The sequence below is a fragment of the Hyla sarda genome, chromosome 2, assembly GCF_029499605.1.
Source record: "Hyla sarda isolate aHylSar1 chromosome 2, aHylSar1.hap1, whole genome shotgun sequence".
NCBI classification, from domain to species: Eukaryota; Metazoa; Chordata; class Amphibia; order Anura; family Hylidae; genus Hyla; species Hyla sarda.
In genome coordinates this window covers 105,789,488-105,809,864 of record NC_079190.1, presented here as the reverse complement: position 1 = coordinate 105,809,864, position 20,377 = coordinate 105,789,488, and the positions used below count along the sequence as shown (strand labels likewise).

Genomic DNA, 20,377 nt, shown 5'->3' with positions numbered 1-20,377 from the left:
TCCCAGTCCAACCATAACTATAAGTCCTCACACATTATCATAAACATATTATAAACACATTATCATATATGAAGCCAGTCTTCGTTTATTTGCATTCTTCTGAATACCATTAAAAGGGGACTTGTGACCTCTTGTTATCATCATCTATCAATGTCATCATCATCCATCATTCACTAGTAATCTCTACCATTAGTTCTGAAACTCTATATGCTGATGAGGGTCATGATCATTAATTATGTCCACTCCCCTTTGAGCGCAGCAGTTCTTCCCCCTTGACAATTCACAGACTAAAACGATGCCCGTTGACTGTCTTGGCCTCTCTGGTATTGAAACTAATAGCCCCAGTTGCTGATGAATGGGTGCTGGAAAAAGTGTGCAGATCTGTTGAGAAGTGTTTCCACATGATGATGACAGCAGCGTTTTTCCAAAATAGGCTGTTTTGTACGTGGGTTTTTTATGTTATTCATGTCATTCAAGGATTTCTATTGAAAATAAAGCATGATAACAAAACAGGTTGGGTAAAAACCTTTGGAGGTCTATGGAACAAAAATGCCACATAGTGGGTGAATAAATGCCATGACATTCTTAAACTGCCACTGACCCCAAAAAACACATCCCAAGCAAGAAAAAGTGTAGAAGCCGGCAGAAGAATAGACATTGTTCTGATGGAATTTGATTCTGTGTTGGAAATTTCCTGTGAGAGTTTTCAAAATGTCATTAAAATCAATGGGATTTTGACTAAAGGGGAAATCCATGCAGAATTTAACGCTGAATATAATCCAGTTAGGGTATGTTCACACTAAGAAATTGGAGCAGGAATAAAAGGAATCATTTCGGTCAGGAATTTTTTTTTTTTGCCATTTTCTCCATTGCGTGGAATTCGCACGGAATTCACCTGAAACTAATTTTGTCTTTAGAAAAAAAAAATCCCATTGACTTCAATGCACTTTTACTTTGGATTCCGCCTGAAGGATGAACATGTTCTATCTTCGGGCGGAACAGAATTCAGTGTTATAATTCTGCTAGCAGAATAGGGCCATGGAAAGTCCATTATAGTCAATGGAACTTTCATTGTTGGATGATTGGAGAGGAATAAGCAAGTGGATTTACTCGTGTAAATTCCTCTCCAATTCCTTAGTATGAACATACCCTTAGGAAGAATCTTAAAACAAAGCTGAATGCGTGACCCACCCTAAAGAACGTGTTGCCTTAGGGGCAATACTAAGAGGCCTTAAATATTTTGCTGTTTTGAGGAAAGTTGAGTGGCTGCAGGTATGACCTCTATTGGTCCCCTATCTTTCTCAGTTTTAAGTGTCTCCTCCATATCACTAGAGAACCTGGCAGATTTGCCATTGGGGAGTGACAATAGTTTTTGGACCAGTAGTAGTAACCATATTGGCTGTGAAAAAGCTTTCCAAAGCATAGCGATACTTATAAAAGGGCATTTGGTTATTAAGTGACAGCGAAAGGAATACTCTTTACTCTCTTTTTTAGTTTTTTTTTTCTCTGTAATAATACTGTGCTACAATGGTATTTGTGCTGCAGTCTTTGTGTAATTCACCAGGCTTAACGTTCTTAAGAAGGTTATATATAACTATCTATGAAACTCCCAGCTGACTCCCTGCTTTTCCACCAGGACCTAGATTCTTGCATTCTGCACTTTTTAAAGGTACACATCATATTTATATTGTCATGTTCAGGATATGATTATAATTGCATGATGCCAGAGCTGTCAATCATAAGTAAAATCTCCTTATAGAGCACAAGATGACACATGTCTAGCACACATAGGATCCAGGATAAGATATCTTCTAAGTCAGCATCAGCACAATCTCCAGGCACTAAAATGACAAATCCTCCCATTGTGGTACAGAATCTGGTAACAGTGATAATAACTTTGGAATAGAGGGCTAATGAAAACCTTGTCGTATCTAGAATTCTGAAGAAAGAGCTAATATTGAATATGTAAATATTTAAACTCTGCATAAAGACTCCGCAGCTTTGGTGCTTTAGGAACACTGGAGTGCAGAGAAAACCATCTAGTATAAGCCGACCCGAATATAAGCAGAGGCCCCTAATTTTACCCCAAAAACCCAGGAAAAGTTATTGATTCGTCTATAAGCCTAGGGTGGGAAATACATCATCCCCCCTTGTAAACATCCAGAGCCCTGTCATCATCCCCCCCCCTTCATCATCACCGCCTGTCAATCCCTTCATCAGTGGTCTTCAACCTGCGGAACTCCAGATGTTGCAAAACTGCAACTCCCAGCATGCTCGGACAGCCATCGCTTTCGTCATCATCCTTTTTGTTTTGTACTCACCTCCCCCCAGCGGGAAGTTAGGGTGAGACTGGTCCGGGCCATCTACGCTGCAGGGACTGTCCGGTGGGTGGATTAGTCGTTGCAGGCTGTCCATTTTCACCGGGGGGGCCTCTTCTCCACCCTTCAGGCCCGGCCCAGTACTAGCGTCGTTGCCTTGACGACGACACACGAAGACGTTGCGCATGAACTTCCCTGTGCATCGTCATCAAGGCAACATCACTAGTCCGGGGCAGGCCCGAAGCGCGGAGAAGAGGCCCCCCCGGTGAAAATGGACAGCCCGCAACGACTAACCATCCCCACCACACGGTCCCTGCAGTATAGATGGACCGGACCAGCTCACCCTAACTTCCCACCGAGAGGAGGTGAGTACAAAACAAAGGGGGGGGGGGGGAGGCTGGATGATGACGAAGGCCGCAGTGGTCTTCAACCTGCAGACCTCCAGAGGTTTCAAAACTACAACACCCAGCATGCTGGGAGTTGTAGTTTTGCAACATCTGGAGGTCCGCAGGTTGATGACCACTGATGAAGGGATTGACAGGCGGAGAGTATAAGCCGAGGGGGCGTTTTCAGCAAGAAAAATCGTGCTGAAAAACTCGGCTTATACTCCAGTGTATATACGATATATTTCAATATTTTAACAATACTGCCACAATTTAAAAAATCCAGTTATTTGGAATGATAACTAGGATGCCATACTTTTTATTACTTGAAGTGCAGCACAGTTGTCCTCTTACTTCCTCTAGTGGCTGATAAGTAAAAGACCATTCTTTTCTTTCTTCTACAGCATTGCCTAAATGAGATCGAAATCCTGGCTATCATTTTTGCTGCCGCCATCCATGATTTTGAACATACAGGAACAACAAACAGCTTCCACATCCAGACAAAGTAAGGACATATTTATTTTTATATATGCCTGATTCTTGTACAGGTTATGTACTGATAGAGTTAACAGTCAGCATGTAGAGATGAATACAGTATTCGTTTGTATGTATTAGCTGGTAAGTATGTATTACATTTCCATCAGGATTCTCTGTGACCATCTTTAGGTTACTCTTATATGTGACCCTAAATCCATTGACCTGAAAAAAAATGAAGCAGACTTTATTTGAGTGCTGATACCTGCTAATATCTGATGTGTAGTGTGCTGCGCCTGAATAGAAAATAGGGCAGATGTTCTAACATTTTCATGTGAAGCACAATTATCATGGGTCAGATGACTTAAACAGGAGGGCATGGCTTACAATGCACCACAATTCTGTCATAGACTTTTAAGCCAACCTTATCGTAACATAAAAAGCTAGACAAGATGTGACATAAATGTATCAATAGCAACTGTGATAAATTTCATGTATCCTTAGACAGTCTGGTTTAAGTTTATACTGTGTAAGTATGTCATAGTTTGGACTTCACAAAGGGGGGCAAAACACGTCCAAGGACAGAGTGGGCCACCAATAAGGTAATGTAGGTTTTGAATCATTATAAGCTGTACACAGGCTCTGCAGACTGTGTAAGTGATTACAGTGCAGTTAGGTCCATTGACTCAGAGCCGTAGCTAGCCTATCTTGTGCCTGAAAGACCAGAAACTGCACCCCACCCCTACGACCAGGCAAGCTGGGAGTTGTAGTTTTCCAATAGCAAAATGGCCTCAGTTTAGAGACCCATGTTCTAGAACATGGGTCTCCAAACTGTGACCCTCCAGCTGTTTATAAAAAACAACTTACAGCCGTCCGGGCAAGCTGGGAATTGAAGTTTTGCAACAGCTGAAGGGCCATAGTTTAAAGACCAGTGCTTTAGAACATGGGCCTCCAAACTGTGGCCCTCCATCTGTGATAAAACTACAACTCCTAACATGCCCGGACAGCCAACCCTCTATTTCTCAAACCTCTCATTCTGCTGCACCATCCTGCTCCTTCCCCCAATTCTGTGCCTCCTGCTGCCCCTGATGCCCTTATTATTTATCTTCAAAGAAAATTCAAAGCAGACAGTGCTCCTGATGGTAATAGTGCCCATCATAATATTTATTCTCTCTTCTGTGTTTCACACATCACTTTCTTCATGTCTGTAGCCATGTACTCCTCATAGTTATAGTGCCCCTTACTACTTTTATACCCACACAGTATTAATAACCCCCTAATTTACCGTAATAGTGCCCCCACAGAGATTAAGTGCCACCCTAGTGCCTTACTCACATTAAAAGTGCTGCCTTAGTGCCCCCTTACTGCCTATACACAGTTAAAATGCCCCCTAATTGCCCATAGTAGAAAAAGTGCCCCTTAGACAACTCTAAGTAAAGTAATACTAATAATGACCCCACAATGTAGTAGTGCCACCTTAGTGCCCTCTTCACATCAATTGTGCCCCACACAGTTCAGGTTTTCAGCTAGTGAATATTCCCCTGAAAAAGAAAAAAAACTATTCTTAACCATCCCCTACTCCTACAAAGTGAGGAGCAGTTCAGCTCATAGGACTTTTCCAGCCTACGACCTGTACTGTAAGCAGCATGGCGCATGTAGGTAATAATAATAACTCTTTATTTATATAGCGCACTCAGATTGCGCAGCACTGTACACTCCCTGTTGGCGCTCACAATTTAAACCTATCAGAATGTTTTGAAGGTAGGTATAATGATATCACCACTTATCAACACACATTGATTCTTCTAGGCAACAGGCCTGAAGTGTCATATTGCTACTTGTTCGGCCATAGCTGAGGATACACATGTAATTAAAAATGGTGGTGGGGGAGGGTGTTCACTGTGAGGTGCTGCAGAGTTTCAGAGAAGTCATATTTCCTATTGGGCTTGACTGGAAGACATCCACCTATCCACATATAGGAAAATCTATCAAACCCAACAGGGTGGGGAGAGTCTTGCAGAATAATTGTAAGATGCTGCAGAATTTGCTATATTAATAAATACTATTGTGATTATTATTATCATCACCTATATGACTTTTTAAACTATGATTCAGCATCATTTCAGAGTGAATCCTAACTGGTTGTAATGAAGGGACTGTCCCTGCTTTATTCTTCTTGTGGTTTATGCAGGATAAAACAACTGAAAGGTTTCCCTAAAAAGGGTACTCTGCCCCTAGAGATCTTATCCCCTATACAAAGGATAGGGGATAAGATGTCTGATCGTGGGGGTCCGGCTGATGGGATCCTGCAATCTCTGTGGAGGCACCCAGGGTTCGGAAGGCCGTGATTGTGACATCATGGCACGCCCCCTCGTGACGCCAGGCCCCTTTGTGACGTCACGCCACTCCTCATCCATTCATGTCTCACGCTCCCTCCCATGAACATAAATGGAGGGGCATAGAGCGACATCACAACCACGGCCACCCGAACCCAGCATTTGGACCCCCGCGACCAGACATCTTATTCCATAACCTTTGGATAAGGGATAAGATGTCTAGGGGTGGAGTACCCCTTTTAAGTTAGTGTGACCCCATCTAAATTTTGCATTCAGGCTTGTAAAAGCCTTTGTATATGAAGGGCAGCTCTGGAGTTAACATTGGTAACTGCTTCTCTCTTGGGTGATAATTAGGACACTTAATTTTTATTGTAGAAATGTATTCTAAGCACTTGTATTTGAGAAGAGAAAATCTATTACGGAAATGTATTTCAAGTGCCTCTAAAAATCGGTAATTGTGCCATGAGTTTACAGGCAAAAATTGCAAGTAGTAAAATCTTCTGGGATTTACTGTAACTGCTCCTGTGCTATGAAACATTAACACACTGCGGCTTTCCATAGAAACTGTCTGGGTATCACATGTCTTGAGTGACATAAGAGTGTTCAGACTGAGTTATTTTAATGTCTCACACATTGGCAATGTATTCACTTGTTTACAGCAGCTGGTAATGTACTTGGGAGTGCAGTAGAGAGATTCTCCTTCATTTCTATTTCTATATACAGTACTGAATCCACTAGAAATATATGTGTTATTACTGTTCATTGCGGTATTATTTATTGTGTCTGGTATTCTAGCTCTGACATTCATCTGGGTGAGGGTATGTTCACACTATGGAATCTCCACTACGTGGAAATTTCATCTGCAGCAGCCAGTGTGACTGTACCCTGAAGCTGAACTGAAATGGCAGACACATCCTGTGCAAGGGTGGTCCAGTGTTGGGGAAAAATTGGGCCCACTCCCTCCCCATCTCAGCCCATGCCTCACCCTTTCATGTATATAATAGCCCTTTGCTGTTCTCCATCTTAGCGCATTTCATTTCTAGGAAGAGGCTGAAGACACTGGACAGTAAAGAGGCTGTCAATCAAATGAATAAGGAAGGCAAGGGGCTGGAATAGGGTAGAGAGGGATTTGGCACTTGTGGTGATTGGGCCCACCCAATAGGCACTTGTAATTAATTAGCATATTACAAAAATGTTTATGACTGTAAACTGGTTTCAGACCTTACCCGGCATCGTAGTAACAGTAGTATGACAAAGACAAACCCTCTCATCCCTGTAAGTCAGTGGTCTCTAAACTGTGGACCTCCAGATGTTGCAAAACTACAACCCCCAGCATGCCAAGACAGCAAACACAGAGTTTGGAGACCACTGCTTTAAGGAATAACTAGACTCCAATTTAGATATTTGCCAAGTATATTGGTACATTTATCGAGCACTTGTAAAACACTGCTGTTTTTAAATACAGTTTGTGCACTGACAGACGCTTTCCCGTATTCTTTATTTCGGACATTATTAGACTTAATAAACTTTTATACCTATTTTACTGCGTTTTTTGGTTTTCATTTAATGTGTGAACAGGGGGCAATACAGAAATCTCTCCAATGATCTATTTATACCCAGGACTGTATCTATAACAAGGGCATCCTCTGCGTCTAGTGGAAAGAAGGTTTCTACACCGGCACAGATGGGGGTTCTTTACTGTAAGAGCAGTGAGACTGTGGAACTCTCTGCCAGAGGATGTGGTCATGGAGACCTATATAAAAGAGTTTACAATTGGCCTAGACACAGTTCTGGACAGCGCTGCATAGGAAGCGATGTATAGCGACTCTAGTTAGATGCAGGACAGAGACGTATCCTGGATGGAAGTTTGGGCTTTGCAGCTGGGAATTAGTCTCCTGAATGGTGGATCGCGCTGCATTAACCTGGGATTTTCACTCCATTATCTCCAACAGTTCTGGACAGGTATACATTACAGGTTATGGAAACTACATTTATAGGGACAGCACATTGATCCAGGGATTTATTTTAATGCCATATTGGGGTCGGGACGGAATGTTTCCCCCTGGTATGGGGGCAATTGATATCAGCCTTATAAGGGCTTATTGCCTTCCTCTGGATCAGTACAGTAGGGAGTAGGGACACAATTGGGATATAGGTTGAACTTGATGGACTCTGGTCTTTTTTCAACCTATTTTATACTATGTAACTATGTAACATAGCCTAAGGATTTGTTCCCACATTTGCATATGAGAACTGTAGATAAAATGCATATAAAACACTTTGCAAAAAATCTGAGTAAGGCTAAGTTTCCACTTGTTTTTTTTCTGGCAGTTTTTGAGCCAAAGCCAGAAGTGTATTCAAAAGGAATAGGACATATAATGGAAGGACTTAAAGGGGTTATCCAGGAAAAACTTTTTTTATATATATATCAACTGGATCCAGAAAGTTACCAGATTTGTAAATTACTTCTATTAAAAAATCTTAATCCTTTCAGTACTTATGAGCTTCTGAAGTTTAGGTTGCTCTTTTCTGTCTATGTGCTCTCTGACACGTGTCTCAGGAACCACCCAGTTTAGAAGAAAATCCCCATAGGAAATCTCTTCTAAACTGGGCGGTTCCCGAGACACGTGTCATCAGAGAGCACATAGACAGAAAAGAACAACCTTAACTTCAGAAGATCATAAGTACTGAAAGGATTAAGATTTTTTAATAGAAGTAATTTACAAATCTGTTTAACTTTCTGGAGCCAGTTGATATATATATATAAAAAATTTTTTTTTTCCTGGATAACCCCTTTAACCCCTTAAGGACGCAGGACGTAAATGTACGTCCTGGTGAGGTGGTACTTAACGCACCAGGACGTACATTTACGTCCTAAGCATAACCGCGGGCATCGGAGCGATGCCCGTGTCATGCGCGGCTGATCCCGGCTGCTGATCGCAGCCAGGGACCCGCCGGCAATGGCCGACGCCCGCGATCTCGCGGGCGTCCGCCATTAACCCCTCAGGTGCCGGGATCAATACAGATCCCGGCATCTGCGGGAGTTCGCGATTAAAATGAACGATCGGATCGCCCGCAGCGCTGCTGCGGGGATCCGATCATTCATAACGCCGCACGGAGGTCCCCTCACCTTCCTCCGTGCGGCTCCCGGCGTCTCCTGCTCTGGTCTGTGATCGAGCAGACCAGAGCAGGAGATGACCGATAATACTGATCTGTTCTATGTCCTATACATAGAACAGATCAGTATTAGCAATCATGGTATTGCTATGAATAGTCCCCTATGGGGACTATTCAAGTGTAAAAAAAAATGTAAAAAAATGTAAAAGTAAAAGTAAAAAAAAAGTGAAAAATCCCCTCCCCCAATAAAAAAGTAAAACGTCCGTTTTTTCCTATTTTACCCCCAAAAAGCGTAAAAAACATTTTTTATAGACATATTTGGTATCGCCGCGTGCGTAAATGTCCGAACTATTAAAATAAAATGTTAATGATCCCGTACGGTGAACGGCGTGAACGAAAAAAAATTAAAAAAGTCCAAAATTCCTACTTTTTTAATACATTTTATTAAAAAAAAATTATAAAAAATGTATTAAAAGTTTTTTATATACAAATGTGGTATCAAAAAAAAGTACAGATCATGGCGCAAAAAATGAGCCCCCATACCGCCGCTTATACGGAAAAATAAAAAAGTTATAGGTCATCAAAATAAAGGGATTATAAACGTACTAATTTGGTTAAAAAGTTTGTGATTTTTTTTAAGCGCAACAATAATATAAAAGTATATAATAATGGGTATCATTTTAATCGTATTGACCCTCAGAATAAAGAACACATGTCATTTTTACCAGAAATTGTACGGCGTGAAAACAAAACCTTCCAAAATTAGCAAAATTGCGTTTTTCGTTTTAATTTCCCCACAAAAATAGTGTTTTTTGGTTGCGCCATACATTTTATGATATAATGAGTGATGTCATTACAAAGGACAACTGGTCGCGCAAAAAACAAGCCCTCATACTAGTCTGTGGATGAAAATATAAAAGAGTTATGATTTTTAGAAGGCGAGGAGGAAAAAATGAAAACGTAAAAATGAAATTGTCTGAGTCCTTAAGGCCAAAATGGGCTGAGTCCTTAAGGGGTTAAACTTCTCCTCCCTTATGGATCCACTTCTGATTTTGGCTCAAAAACTGCAGTGGCAGTATTCAAAAAACTGCCTGGAAAAAAAACAAGTGGAAACTTAGCCTAAGCCTGGCTTATCACATTACATAGCCCACACAGATCATTTAGATTCTAAGTATGTAAAGAAAAAAAGCAACAGAAATGTGAATGTGGGAACACAGTCTTAAAGTGGAGTTTCCTTATTCAAGTAGGTACAAGGTAATTTAAGAAAAGTCTGTGTGGCGTGCGGGGGTACAATGTAGGGCAGATGTTGTAATTCTGGGGGCAGATGTTATTAACCCCTTCTTGTCGTGATGCCAGGGCGTGGTTTAGCCTTTACCACCCAAAGGTAATACCTCTGGTCCTGGGCTAGGCACTGAAGACGCTGACTCCAAGTTACAGACTACAGTAGCTTTACTGAGGGTAGACAGGGAGTACAGCCAATATCCCAAGGAGGTGACTAGTGACACGGGGATCTTGCAGGCTTGCTGGGACTTGCAGTATGAAGAAACACTTTAGTGCAGGCGGTGGTGACTATATAGAAGACTTGACTTACTTGACAATTGACATGAAGATGACTTTGAGCTTATTTGAGCTGACTTTGTGGCGGCAGACTTTAGGGCTTGAGGCCTCTGAGACACTCTGAGACCACTGCACTGTACCTCAACAGGAGCAAAAAATGCTGAAAGGGGTCACTTGAGGGGTCACCTGGTCACTAGTGCCTCCTGGGTAACAAACACATGGTCACAGTAATTAAAGAAACATTACACTTTTAACATATAGCATATGTACATAAAGGGTAACAATGCAGGGGTCTATTGGGACATAATAGGACTCTGCCTGACAGGGCAGGAGAAGGGTACGGAAAAACACCATCCTGTACTGGGCCACCTCACCTGTGCACTTAAATTTTTACTACAGCAGAGCACATTTAGGGGCTAATGTTATTACTACATATCAGGGGCGTTGCTAAGTCTCCAAAAGACCGGAGGCTAGAGCCCATAGCCTAAGCCACACCCCCTAGCCACCCCCAGTCACATCCCTAACCACTCCCTCATTCACACCCCATCACGCACAGCCTTCTCCTTCAATATACTCCCTACTACCAGTAGGCAACTGTACAGTGTGGTAGCAGCAATCACACAACTACCACCACAATACTGTTACTGACCAAATCCTGTATACTGAGACGAATATTACCCATAATACCATTATCCAAGGAGAATTATCATCATCATACATATTACCACCATACTGTTACTCACAGTTAAACTAAGACCAATGTTACCATTAATACCAGTATATTAGGAATATTATCACCATACATATTACCGCCATACTGTTACTGACCATATCTAAGCAAACTAAGACCAGTGTTACCAATAATACCAGTACAAAAAACTAAAAATGGTCAGCATCTCCAAACAAAATGAAACACGTGCACAGGTGCACACTGCTAGTTTTGTGTGTTACCAGTAGGGACAAATAATACCGCCATACCATGGTGTATGGTGATAATATTCCTAATATACTGGTATTATTGGTAATATTGGTCTTAGTATACAGGATCTGTAAGTAACAGTAACACTATACCTGGAAAGCCTGTAGTTTTGCAACATCTGGAGGAACATTGGTTGTGGAACACTGCCTTGGAAGCTACAGACGGAGTAAAGATGGCAGTGAGGAGGTACAGGTATGCCCTAGTGCATTAAGTCCCAGATAGAAAAAGTGTACCTGTACCTCCTCACCACCATCTTTACTATAAAGAGGGAGCAGCTCCTAGCTAAGGCAGTGTTCCCCAACCAATTTAACTCAAGCTGTTGCAGAACTACAAATCTCAACATGCCCCAACAACCTTTGGCTGGAGGCACACTGGTTGTGGTACACTGTCGTAGAATATAAAGACGCATAGCAATGACTGGGAGCTTCTCCCCCTCTATGGCGGTGAGCAGGTACAGGTATGCCTTTTCCATCTATGACTTAACGCACCAGGGCGTACCTGTACCTACTCACCGCCATCTTTACTATAGAGGGGGAGCAGCTCCCGGCTAAGGCAATGTTCCCCAACCAATGTATCTTAAGCTGTTGCAAAACTACAACTCTCAGCATGCCCAGACAGCCTTTGGCATCCTGGGAGTTGTAGTTTTGCAACATCTGGAGACACACTGGTTGTGGAACCCTGTCTTGCCAAGGCAGTGTTCCACAACCAGTATGCCTCCAGATGTTCCTAAACTACAACTCCCAGTATGCCCAGATAGCCAAAGGCTATCTGGGCATGCTGAGAGTTGTAGTTCTGCAACAGCCACAGTGCTACAGAATAAGAAAAAATGGTGATGAGGAGGTGGTAGGGAGTTGGGGTGTGAGGTCGTGGTGTGGGTTACCTGTGTATGCTGCGGCAAGTGGCGTCATGCTCCACTCCTTATCGGACGTAGAAAACAAAACATGACATCACTGGGATGGCTGTCGTCCATCGGCATGTCTGCGCGCAGCACGGCACACTACTTTCCAGAAGCCACCGCTCTCAAAGCAGCGGTGGTTTTAACCCCTTAAGGAAAGGTTTTTTTCAGTTTTGCACTTAATTTTTTCCTCCTTGCCTTCGAATAGCCATAACCGTTTCATTTTCCCACCTACAGATCCACATGAGGGCTTGTTTTTTGTGCCACAAATTATACTTTGTAAGACATCACTCATTTACTACTATATTTACTGTGAAACAAAAAAAAAAATATTTGTGGGGCAAAATTGGAAAGAAAAGCCTTTTTTTTTTTTTTTTTACTTTTGGGGGCTTCTGATTCTACGTAGTGCACTTTTCGGTAAAAATGACACATTGGGGGGTATTCATGATAAGTGGATGAGGTGCACAACTTTTTACTCCATTAATTCACGCGGTGAAAACTGTGTACCTGCACCAAATTTATTACATGGTGCAATGCAAGTAATAAATCTGGTGCTGATCACATTTCTTACTTTAATACTCCACTTTGTATGGTGATTTCTCTGTGACTTTTTGTGCGCCTTTTTAACCCATGCGACAAATGTGCAACTTTTTAATAATGCTGTCCACAGTAAGTTTCTAAGCCAACTCGTGTAGAATTGGTCAACTGGTGTAGAATTGCTCCTCAATAAGTGTAGTTGCACCAAAATATGCAACAATCCACCTCACTAGACCACCAGGGACCGATTAAAGGTCCCTTTAGACACCGCTGTCAGCTTTGACAGCGACGATCTAAAGGGTTAATAGCGGCCCATGGCAATCACTGCATGTCGGCTATTAACGGTGGCCCCAGCTACTGAATTCAGCTAGGGGGTCACCGGATATGGAGCGGGCTCAGGAGCCCGCTTCATACACCCTTGTTGACACCATGACAGACCAGGTCTGTCATGTGTCGCCAAGGGGTTAATTAATTAAAAAAAAAGCGGACTGGCAGCGTACTCAAGGCTATCAATTAGACACCCCGTTACCCCCCCCCCCCCCCCCCCCCCGGCGACGCCCCTGCTACATATAGATAAATCAGTAATGCATATTGATAAACCGTAGCACACCAATGTCTAAATTGAAAAAAAAAGTGAACATTTATTCCTCTTGTGCAGTGTTACAAAAGGATTTTAGGTTTTGGCCACCTTTGTCTAGCATAAACTAGTGACCATTGTGCCAGCTTTAATATACATCCATTTCATTACTCAATTAATATTAGATCATTACTCAATTAACAAATATAAATAACAAACAGTATAACATTTACAAAAATTCAAAATAAAGTGCATAGGTAGTGCAAAATGTGCTTAGATCAGTGAACATAGCAGAAGTGTGCAATGATACACTATGTGCATCGATCAAGGAGTGCATACAACAACATACCCAAATCCAAGGTCAACCTCTGCAGATGGACAGAAACAAATTAGATTTACAGCTACAAAATGATTATTTATGGTTCGAACCATAAAACTATGTAATGTTCTCCCACAAGAGATGGCATTAATAAAACTATAAATAACAGACTTCAGGATTTCATATCTACATTTATATGCCTGTAAAGTTTTGTTATAGATCCATATAAGGAGCTCCTGGCAGTAATAAAACAGTATATAAAGGTTACTCGAATTTCTCGTATTCACAGTGTGGTATCAGGAAGTCCCTTTATAAGTGTGTGGATGAGGCTGGTATAGGGATTTTTGTGTAATCAATAGAGCAAGTGATAGGAGAATAACACCAATGTTTACTGACAAAAATAACACATAATGCAGTCCACAGAGTATCGAGGCAGTCCAGAGTAGGTAAATCCATGGCCAAGCTACATAGTCTAGGGTGGTAAAATCCACAGTCAATGGGTACAGCCCACTTGAAAATCTCTACTTACTGGGCACAAGAAGGAATAAATTACATTCCAGAGGATAATGCTCTGGGTCCCCATCCAAGTTTCTGGGCAAAGACATCTCCAATTACCCAAGAAAGCTTGCCTAAGCTTCAGCAACTCTTTTCAACATAGTCATGGTCTTCCAAGCTATGGGGTTACAATCTCCCAGGGAGGCGCTGTCCTGATATCAGCTTCTCATCTCTGGGATCCTTCACAAACTATTTTACCCATTCTTGCAGCAAGTCTGGAAGTGAAGTATATATATGCATGTTTCTCCGCACTTGTTTAAGTGATCGTTGGGGATGTGAAACACTGATCAACCAAAACTTTTGGCAAAGGTTTTGTATAATAAAAAAGTCACTATAAAAAAATTGTTGCCGTCCTGTTTTTAAGCTAGGAGTGTAAAAAGGTATAGTAGTCCAAGAACAGTAGCTTATGGCAGTAAATAAATCCCTAAGAATGGCAGCCCAAATGTTTTACCACTTTGTGCCTACTAGAAACAGAAACTGTACAGTAACTTTCCTTCTGAGAATGTTTAGAATTGAAGAGTAATTTAAGAGTAATATTAGTTACTAGGTCACTGATCACATGGCTGCTGTGCTCCGCTAAAGGGAGTTTCGTCACTCAATCCATTGAAAAGACAAGAGTTAAACAGAGAAAAAAATATTGCATGTCCAATCTTTTTTCTCAGCTCAACTTTCCTAAAGTACTGGACAGTCAGTGGAGTCCATCGGGAAGCTGTTCTGCTCAAAACCAAAGCCAAACAGGCCCTGAACATACTGGAGCACAATGGCAGTATGAACCTAGCCTTAGTCCACTGAAGGAGCCTCCAAATATCTTTTTATGCAACTAACAACTAAGGCTTTCTTCTGCTACAACTAAAGCTTCTGTTACAGATTGCATCAAATGTTAGCCCTAGAGAATTTATAACTCTGCTCTAAAAGTTAGTTGAGATAGAAATGTATGAGCATAACGGATGCAATCTTTCATGTGTGTATTTCAAATGTATACTCTTCACATCCTGGTCAATTATCCCTTTATCTTTGTAGATCAGACTGTGCTATCTTGTACAATGACCGATCGGTTCTGGAAAACCATCATGTCAGTGCAGTCTATCGGATCATGCAAGATGATGAAATGAACATATTTGTGAACCTCACCAAAGATGAGTTCACGTAAGTTTTGTATTGTTTTTTTTCTCTCTCTCATTAGTGATCAATAACTGTGCCCGGGCCACCATCACAAACAACTGTAGCGGTCAGAGTATTGACTAAGTCATCAAAGCTTAGAGCAAACCATCCCTAATACAATTATCTGTTCACATGAATGGAAAGCTTTTTATTAACGCTGGTATTAAGTAATTGGTCTGATCTCATTGTGGAGGACATAGAGCAGATGGCTGGTTTCTTCCTCTGTTATATTTTATTATTAGCACATCATAAGATCCAGATAATTCCATGAACTTGAGTGTTTACTGAGTTAAAGCAAGGCTTGAATAGGCCGTCAGCCTTACTGGTATGTCTGTTTTAGTAAATACATAACATTCCTAAGAAAAAAAATATCATAATAACAATAATGCTTTTGAAGTATCTATTTTTATAACTCAACATTATGCTGTGCCTCTGTTATTACTCATGGAAATATTTGAATACGTTGACAACTGGATAAAAAGGCATGTGTCCATACTCTCTGGCATTGTCCAGTCAGTGCTAACAGTATCATACATTATAGATAAGGCTCATTTTGGTCAATATTTTTACCAAAGCCAGTAATGGAACCGATAAAGAGAAAAGCTATATAGAAAAGATTACCAACTTTTTCTGTGTTTAGGACCCGCTTCTGGTTTTGGTTAAAATACTGATCAAAAAAAGCAAAAAAAGCTCCAACATACTGTGTAAGCACATAGCCTAAAACTCAATTCTTTGATTTCTTGTATGCTGTAAACTTTAGAACAATTACACTATTGGTTTTTCTTGCAAACTTTGTTACATTTTTTACTTTGTTTCTCCAGAGAACTAAGGGCTCTTGTTATCGAGATGGTCTTGGCTACAGATATGTCTTGTCACTTCCAGCAAGTCAAAACCATGAAATCTGGCCTGCAAACAATGGAAACGTAAGTCTACTAATAACTAATTAAAAAAGAGAAAGAATAGGAAACACTAGAAAATGGCGCAACGTCATGCATATAAATATCCAAAAGCTTTATTGTCATAAAGAAATACAAATACATTCATATAAGATAACTCCTATAAAAACAATTAAAATAAGCTCAACATGTGAGCTTTCTCATCAACCAAAAGGGAAGGGGCCATGGTGGCATTGAACCATTAGAAGCTTTAGTAGAAATCACTGTCTCTCCCAAATATGGGTAAATGCCAAACGTTCAAATATAAAAAACAGTAACAAACACAATGAAATCCCCCCTGATGAAATGTATGAACAAGTCAAGGCACAATATAATAGTATACATACAACCTTACAGGGTAATTGTAGACTCGTCCGTGTCTGACCTGAAGGGTTAAACTTTCTTGAGCTTTGGTTTGGTTGCTGGCTACGCTATAGCTATCTAGGTTGGTCAGCTGACCATACTGAGATCGCACCTGTTTAACTGGCTATTTAAACCTGCAGTGTGCTTCTAGTCCTTGCCAGTGAAAAACTTTTTTTTTATTAACCATCAATCTAGGGGTACGTTCAGAATAGCGGATTTACTTTGTATTTTATGCTGTGGATCCGCAGCTGAAGGACCTCTGTATGCAGCCTTTACATGTGCCTGCTCAGAGCGTCAATACGCCGCAATGTGCAGACACACTGAAGCGATGTGCAAGTTGCCACGCATGCGCAGTGTACTCGCACACATCGCGGATGCTCCCCCTGCTCTATGAGCTAGGCCGAGAGCTTCCGCGATGTGCAAGTATACTGCGCATGTGCGCGGCGACTCGCACATCGCAGTGTGTCTGCTCATAGCGGTGTATTTCCGCTCCGAGCAGGCACATGTAAAGGCAGCATACAGAGGTCCTTCAGCGGCCCATCCGCAACAAAATACACGCTGTAAACCCACTCATCTGAATGTACCCTTATAGTGTTTCTGACTTCAGGTTTTGATCTTTGGCTCAGGTTTTTTGACTGCTCTCCTGCTTAGTGTTCCTGTACTCTGGTATTTTCTGGTACCAACCTCGGCTAGACTGACATTGATTTGACTGTGTGTGCGTCTTAGTGTATCTCTGTTAGTTTGTGTGCCTCCAGCTGTTTCCCGACTCCTACTGTTTTTGTATTGTATCATTTTGACAACACTGTCCTAGCAGTTAGCAGGGAGGGTTTGTCATTGTAGTTGTCAATCCGTCACTTAGGGTAGGAACAGTGGCTGTGGGTGAGTTGGAGCTTCAATGTTCCCTGCCCATACGTGATAGTAATAAGCTGTAGAAACGTTTGGACACAGGATGAATGTTGTGAATCCATTGCTTTTGGTTTTCAAAACATTTGGTTTTTAAGTTACCAAAGTATTTCAAATTAGTGACTGACTTTTTATTTTTTGGTGACAAAATTAAATTTTCTTTAAATTGGAATACCCTCAAAGTAAGACATTACAGAGGATTTATAGGGATATATTTGCTACTGAAATGCTCAAGACTCCTTGCATAATTTGCAACCAAAATGTTTATCATAGCTAATGCCCCTTTTTTAATGCATTATAGGCACCTTTTAGATACTAGTCCACCACACCCAACAAAAGAGGCAAAGGAGGCATGGCTACTGTAAAATAAACATGGCTTAAGATGACGCATAAACTTGCATCAGTAAACTTATTTGAATACAAAAAATAGTGGGTAAGCTTTATTGAAGTGCATTATAAAATCATACATAAAATACAAGGTACTATACAGATGAAGGCTACAGAAAAAAGGTAGTGATACTAGATCCACAATGGTAGACAATACAGACGGCAGGGATACAGTCCACAGATGTCAAATTGCAGCATGCCCATAAGTAATAAAAAATAAATAGTATAACATACATATAATGGATGTATAAAGCTGATATATGTCCTCAAAGAGGCTATAGGTAAAGTGCAAATAACAAATAGTAAGGCACCTAGCCCTATTCAGAGGTTAGTCAGCAGCAATAGATAAGAGCATAAAGGACAGCATAAAATAACATAACAAATACCTGCCATACACCAAAAGGGGAGATCACTACCTGTACCCCAACGCGCGTTTCGCGTATGGGCTTCGTCAGGGGGCCCCCTGACGAAGCCCATACGCGAAACGCGCGTTGGGGTACAGGTAGTGATCTCCCCTTTTGGTGTATGGCAGGTATTTGTTATGTTATTTTATGCTGTCCTTTATGCTCTTATCTATTGCTGCTGACTAACCTCTGAATAGGGCTAGGTGCCTTACTATTTGTTATTTGCACTTTACCTATAGCCTCTTTGAGGACATATATCAGCTTTATACATCCATTATATGTATGTTATACTATTTATTTTTTATTACTTATGGGCATGCTGCAATTTGACATCTGTGGACTGTATCCCTGCCGTCTGTATTGTCTACCATTGTGGATCTAGTATCACTACCTTTTTTCTGTAGCCTTCATCTGTATAGTACCTTGTATTTTATGTATGATTTTATAATGCACTTCAATAAAGCTTACCCACTATTTTTTGTATTCAAATAAGTTTACTGGTATCTTCTTCCTTTGGTGTAGTTAGGTTATGATAGGATCCAGTTTACGCAATTGCCTGTTAGCCAATTGTGTTTGTTCAGTGACAATAAACTTGCATCAACAGCATGGATAAATCTGGTGCATTCTGTCAAGTCTAAGTTTACACTGTCTAAGAAATAGACAATTTTAGTAAACATGGAACATTGTTTATCAAATGGGTTCTCTAATAATGTGGTATATTTTATCCAAAAACTAGTAAAACCTTTGATGCACTAGAGCTATTGGTCTATACAATTTATGGTATATCCACAGAATATTTTATAAATGTCTAAAAATGTGGATCCTATCTCTTGGGAATAAGGGACCCCAATTAGGTCATCAATATCAGATTGGTAGGGTTTGACTCCCAGCACATCAGTTGGCTAAAGGCTCCATGTCCCCTTTATTGTTTACCAGGCACAGGATAATACTTTTGTTAGCTGTGTGTGGTATTGAAGCTCATCCTCATTAAAGTAGTCAGATCTTTACTCACCTAATATTTAGGGATGTCCCGATACCGATACTAGTATTGGTATCAGGGCCGATACCAGGTATCTGCATGGTATCGGGAATTCGTCTTATGTCCCCGATACCAAATCCAATACCTGGTGGAGTGCTCCACTTCGCTGCCCCGTTCTCCGGTTCGCATCATTACCGCGGCCCCCGTTCTGCTGTCCACATAATCGCGTCTTATGGAGTAACATGTGACATACACGTCACTCCACTGCGCCTAGCGTAAGGCTACGGAGGAAGCAGAGTGACGTGTATGTCACATGCTCCTCCATAAGACGCCATTATGCGGACGGCAGAAAGGGGCAGCGGCAGTGATGAGAACGGGGCTGCGGAGTGGAGACACCGGAAAGTGAGCAGCTACAAAGGGGGTCTTGCTGGCTACAAAGGGGGGGGGGGGCTGCTGGCTGCAAATGGGGGTGCCCTGCTGTCTACAAAGGGGGTGCCCTGCTGGCTACAAAGGGGGGTCATGCTGGATACAAAGGGGGGTCATGCTGGATACAAAGGGGGGTCCTGCTGGCTACAAAGGGGAATCCCTGCTGGCTACAAAGGGGGGTCCTGCTGGCTACAAAGGGGGGGGAGCCCTGCTGGCTACAAAGGGGGGGGAGGGCCCTGCTGGCTACAAAGGGGGGGGGCCCTGCTGGCTACAAAGGGGGGCCCTGCTGGCTACAAAGGGGGACCCTGCTGGCTACAAAGGGGGACCCTGCTGGCTACAAAGGAGGGCCCTGCTGGCTACAAAGGGGGACTGCTGTCTACATGTGCGGGTCCTGTTGGCTTCAAGGGGGGTCCTGCTGTCTGTCTGCAACTATCTATACTACCTACAAGGGGATATCATCTACTATTAAAGGCAATTTTACAGCAGAGTCACCTGCACTAACTTGAATTTATAGGTAGATAGTGCAGGTGAACCGGTTTCTACCGCTGCTCACCATGTGAACATCAGCGCAATCGCTCCGGAGACATCGGTCTCGCTGCCAATGCAAATTCCCTGTTCTGTCCAATGGAGAAGAGAGAAATATTGGCTCACACTACAGCAGCCGCCTCCATTGCACACAACAAGAACCCACATATCAGCACGGTAAGCAGCATCAGAAACCGGGTCACCCTGGTGTCAGATTCCCTTTAAAATAAAAGTACTCGTACTTGGT

At 41.8% G+C, this 20,377-nt stretch overlaps 1 protein-coding gene across 4 annotated transcripts in view; it reads left to right on the top strand.

Moving 5' to 3' along the window:
* Nucleotides 1–20,377, top strand: part of PDE1B (phosphodiesterase 1B) — a 390,572-nt gene that overhangs the window by 328,755 nt on the left and 41,440 nt on the right. For all 4 annotated transcript variants that reach the window (XM_056562777.1, XM_056562774.1, XM_056562773.1 and 1 more), the window contains exons 8-10: nt 3,106–3,206; nt 15,068–15,193; nt 16,030–16,131. In XM_056562777.1, the coding sequence (XP_056418752.1) occupies nt 3,106–3,206; nt 15,068–15,193; nt 16,030–16,131 (329 nt within the window). The remainder of the gene's footprint in view (nt 1–3,105; nt 3,207–15,067; nt 15,194–16,029; nt 16,132–20,377) is intronic.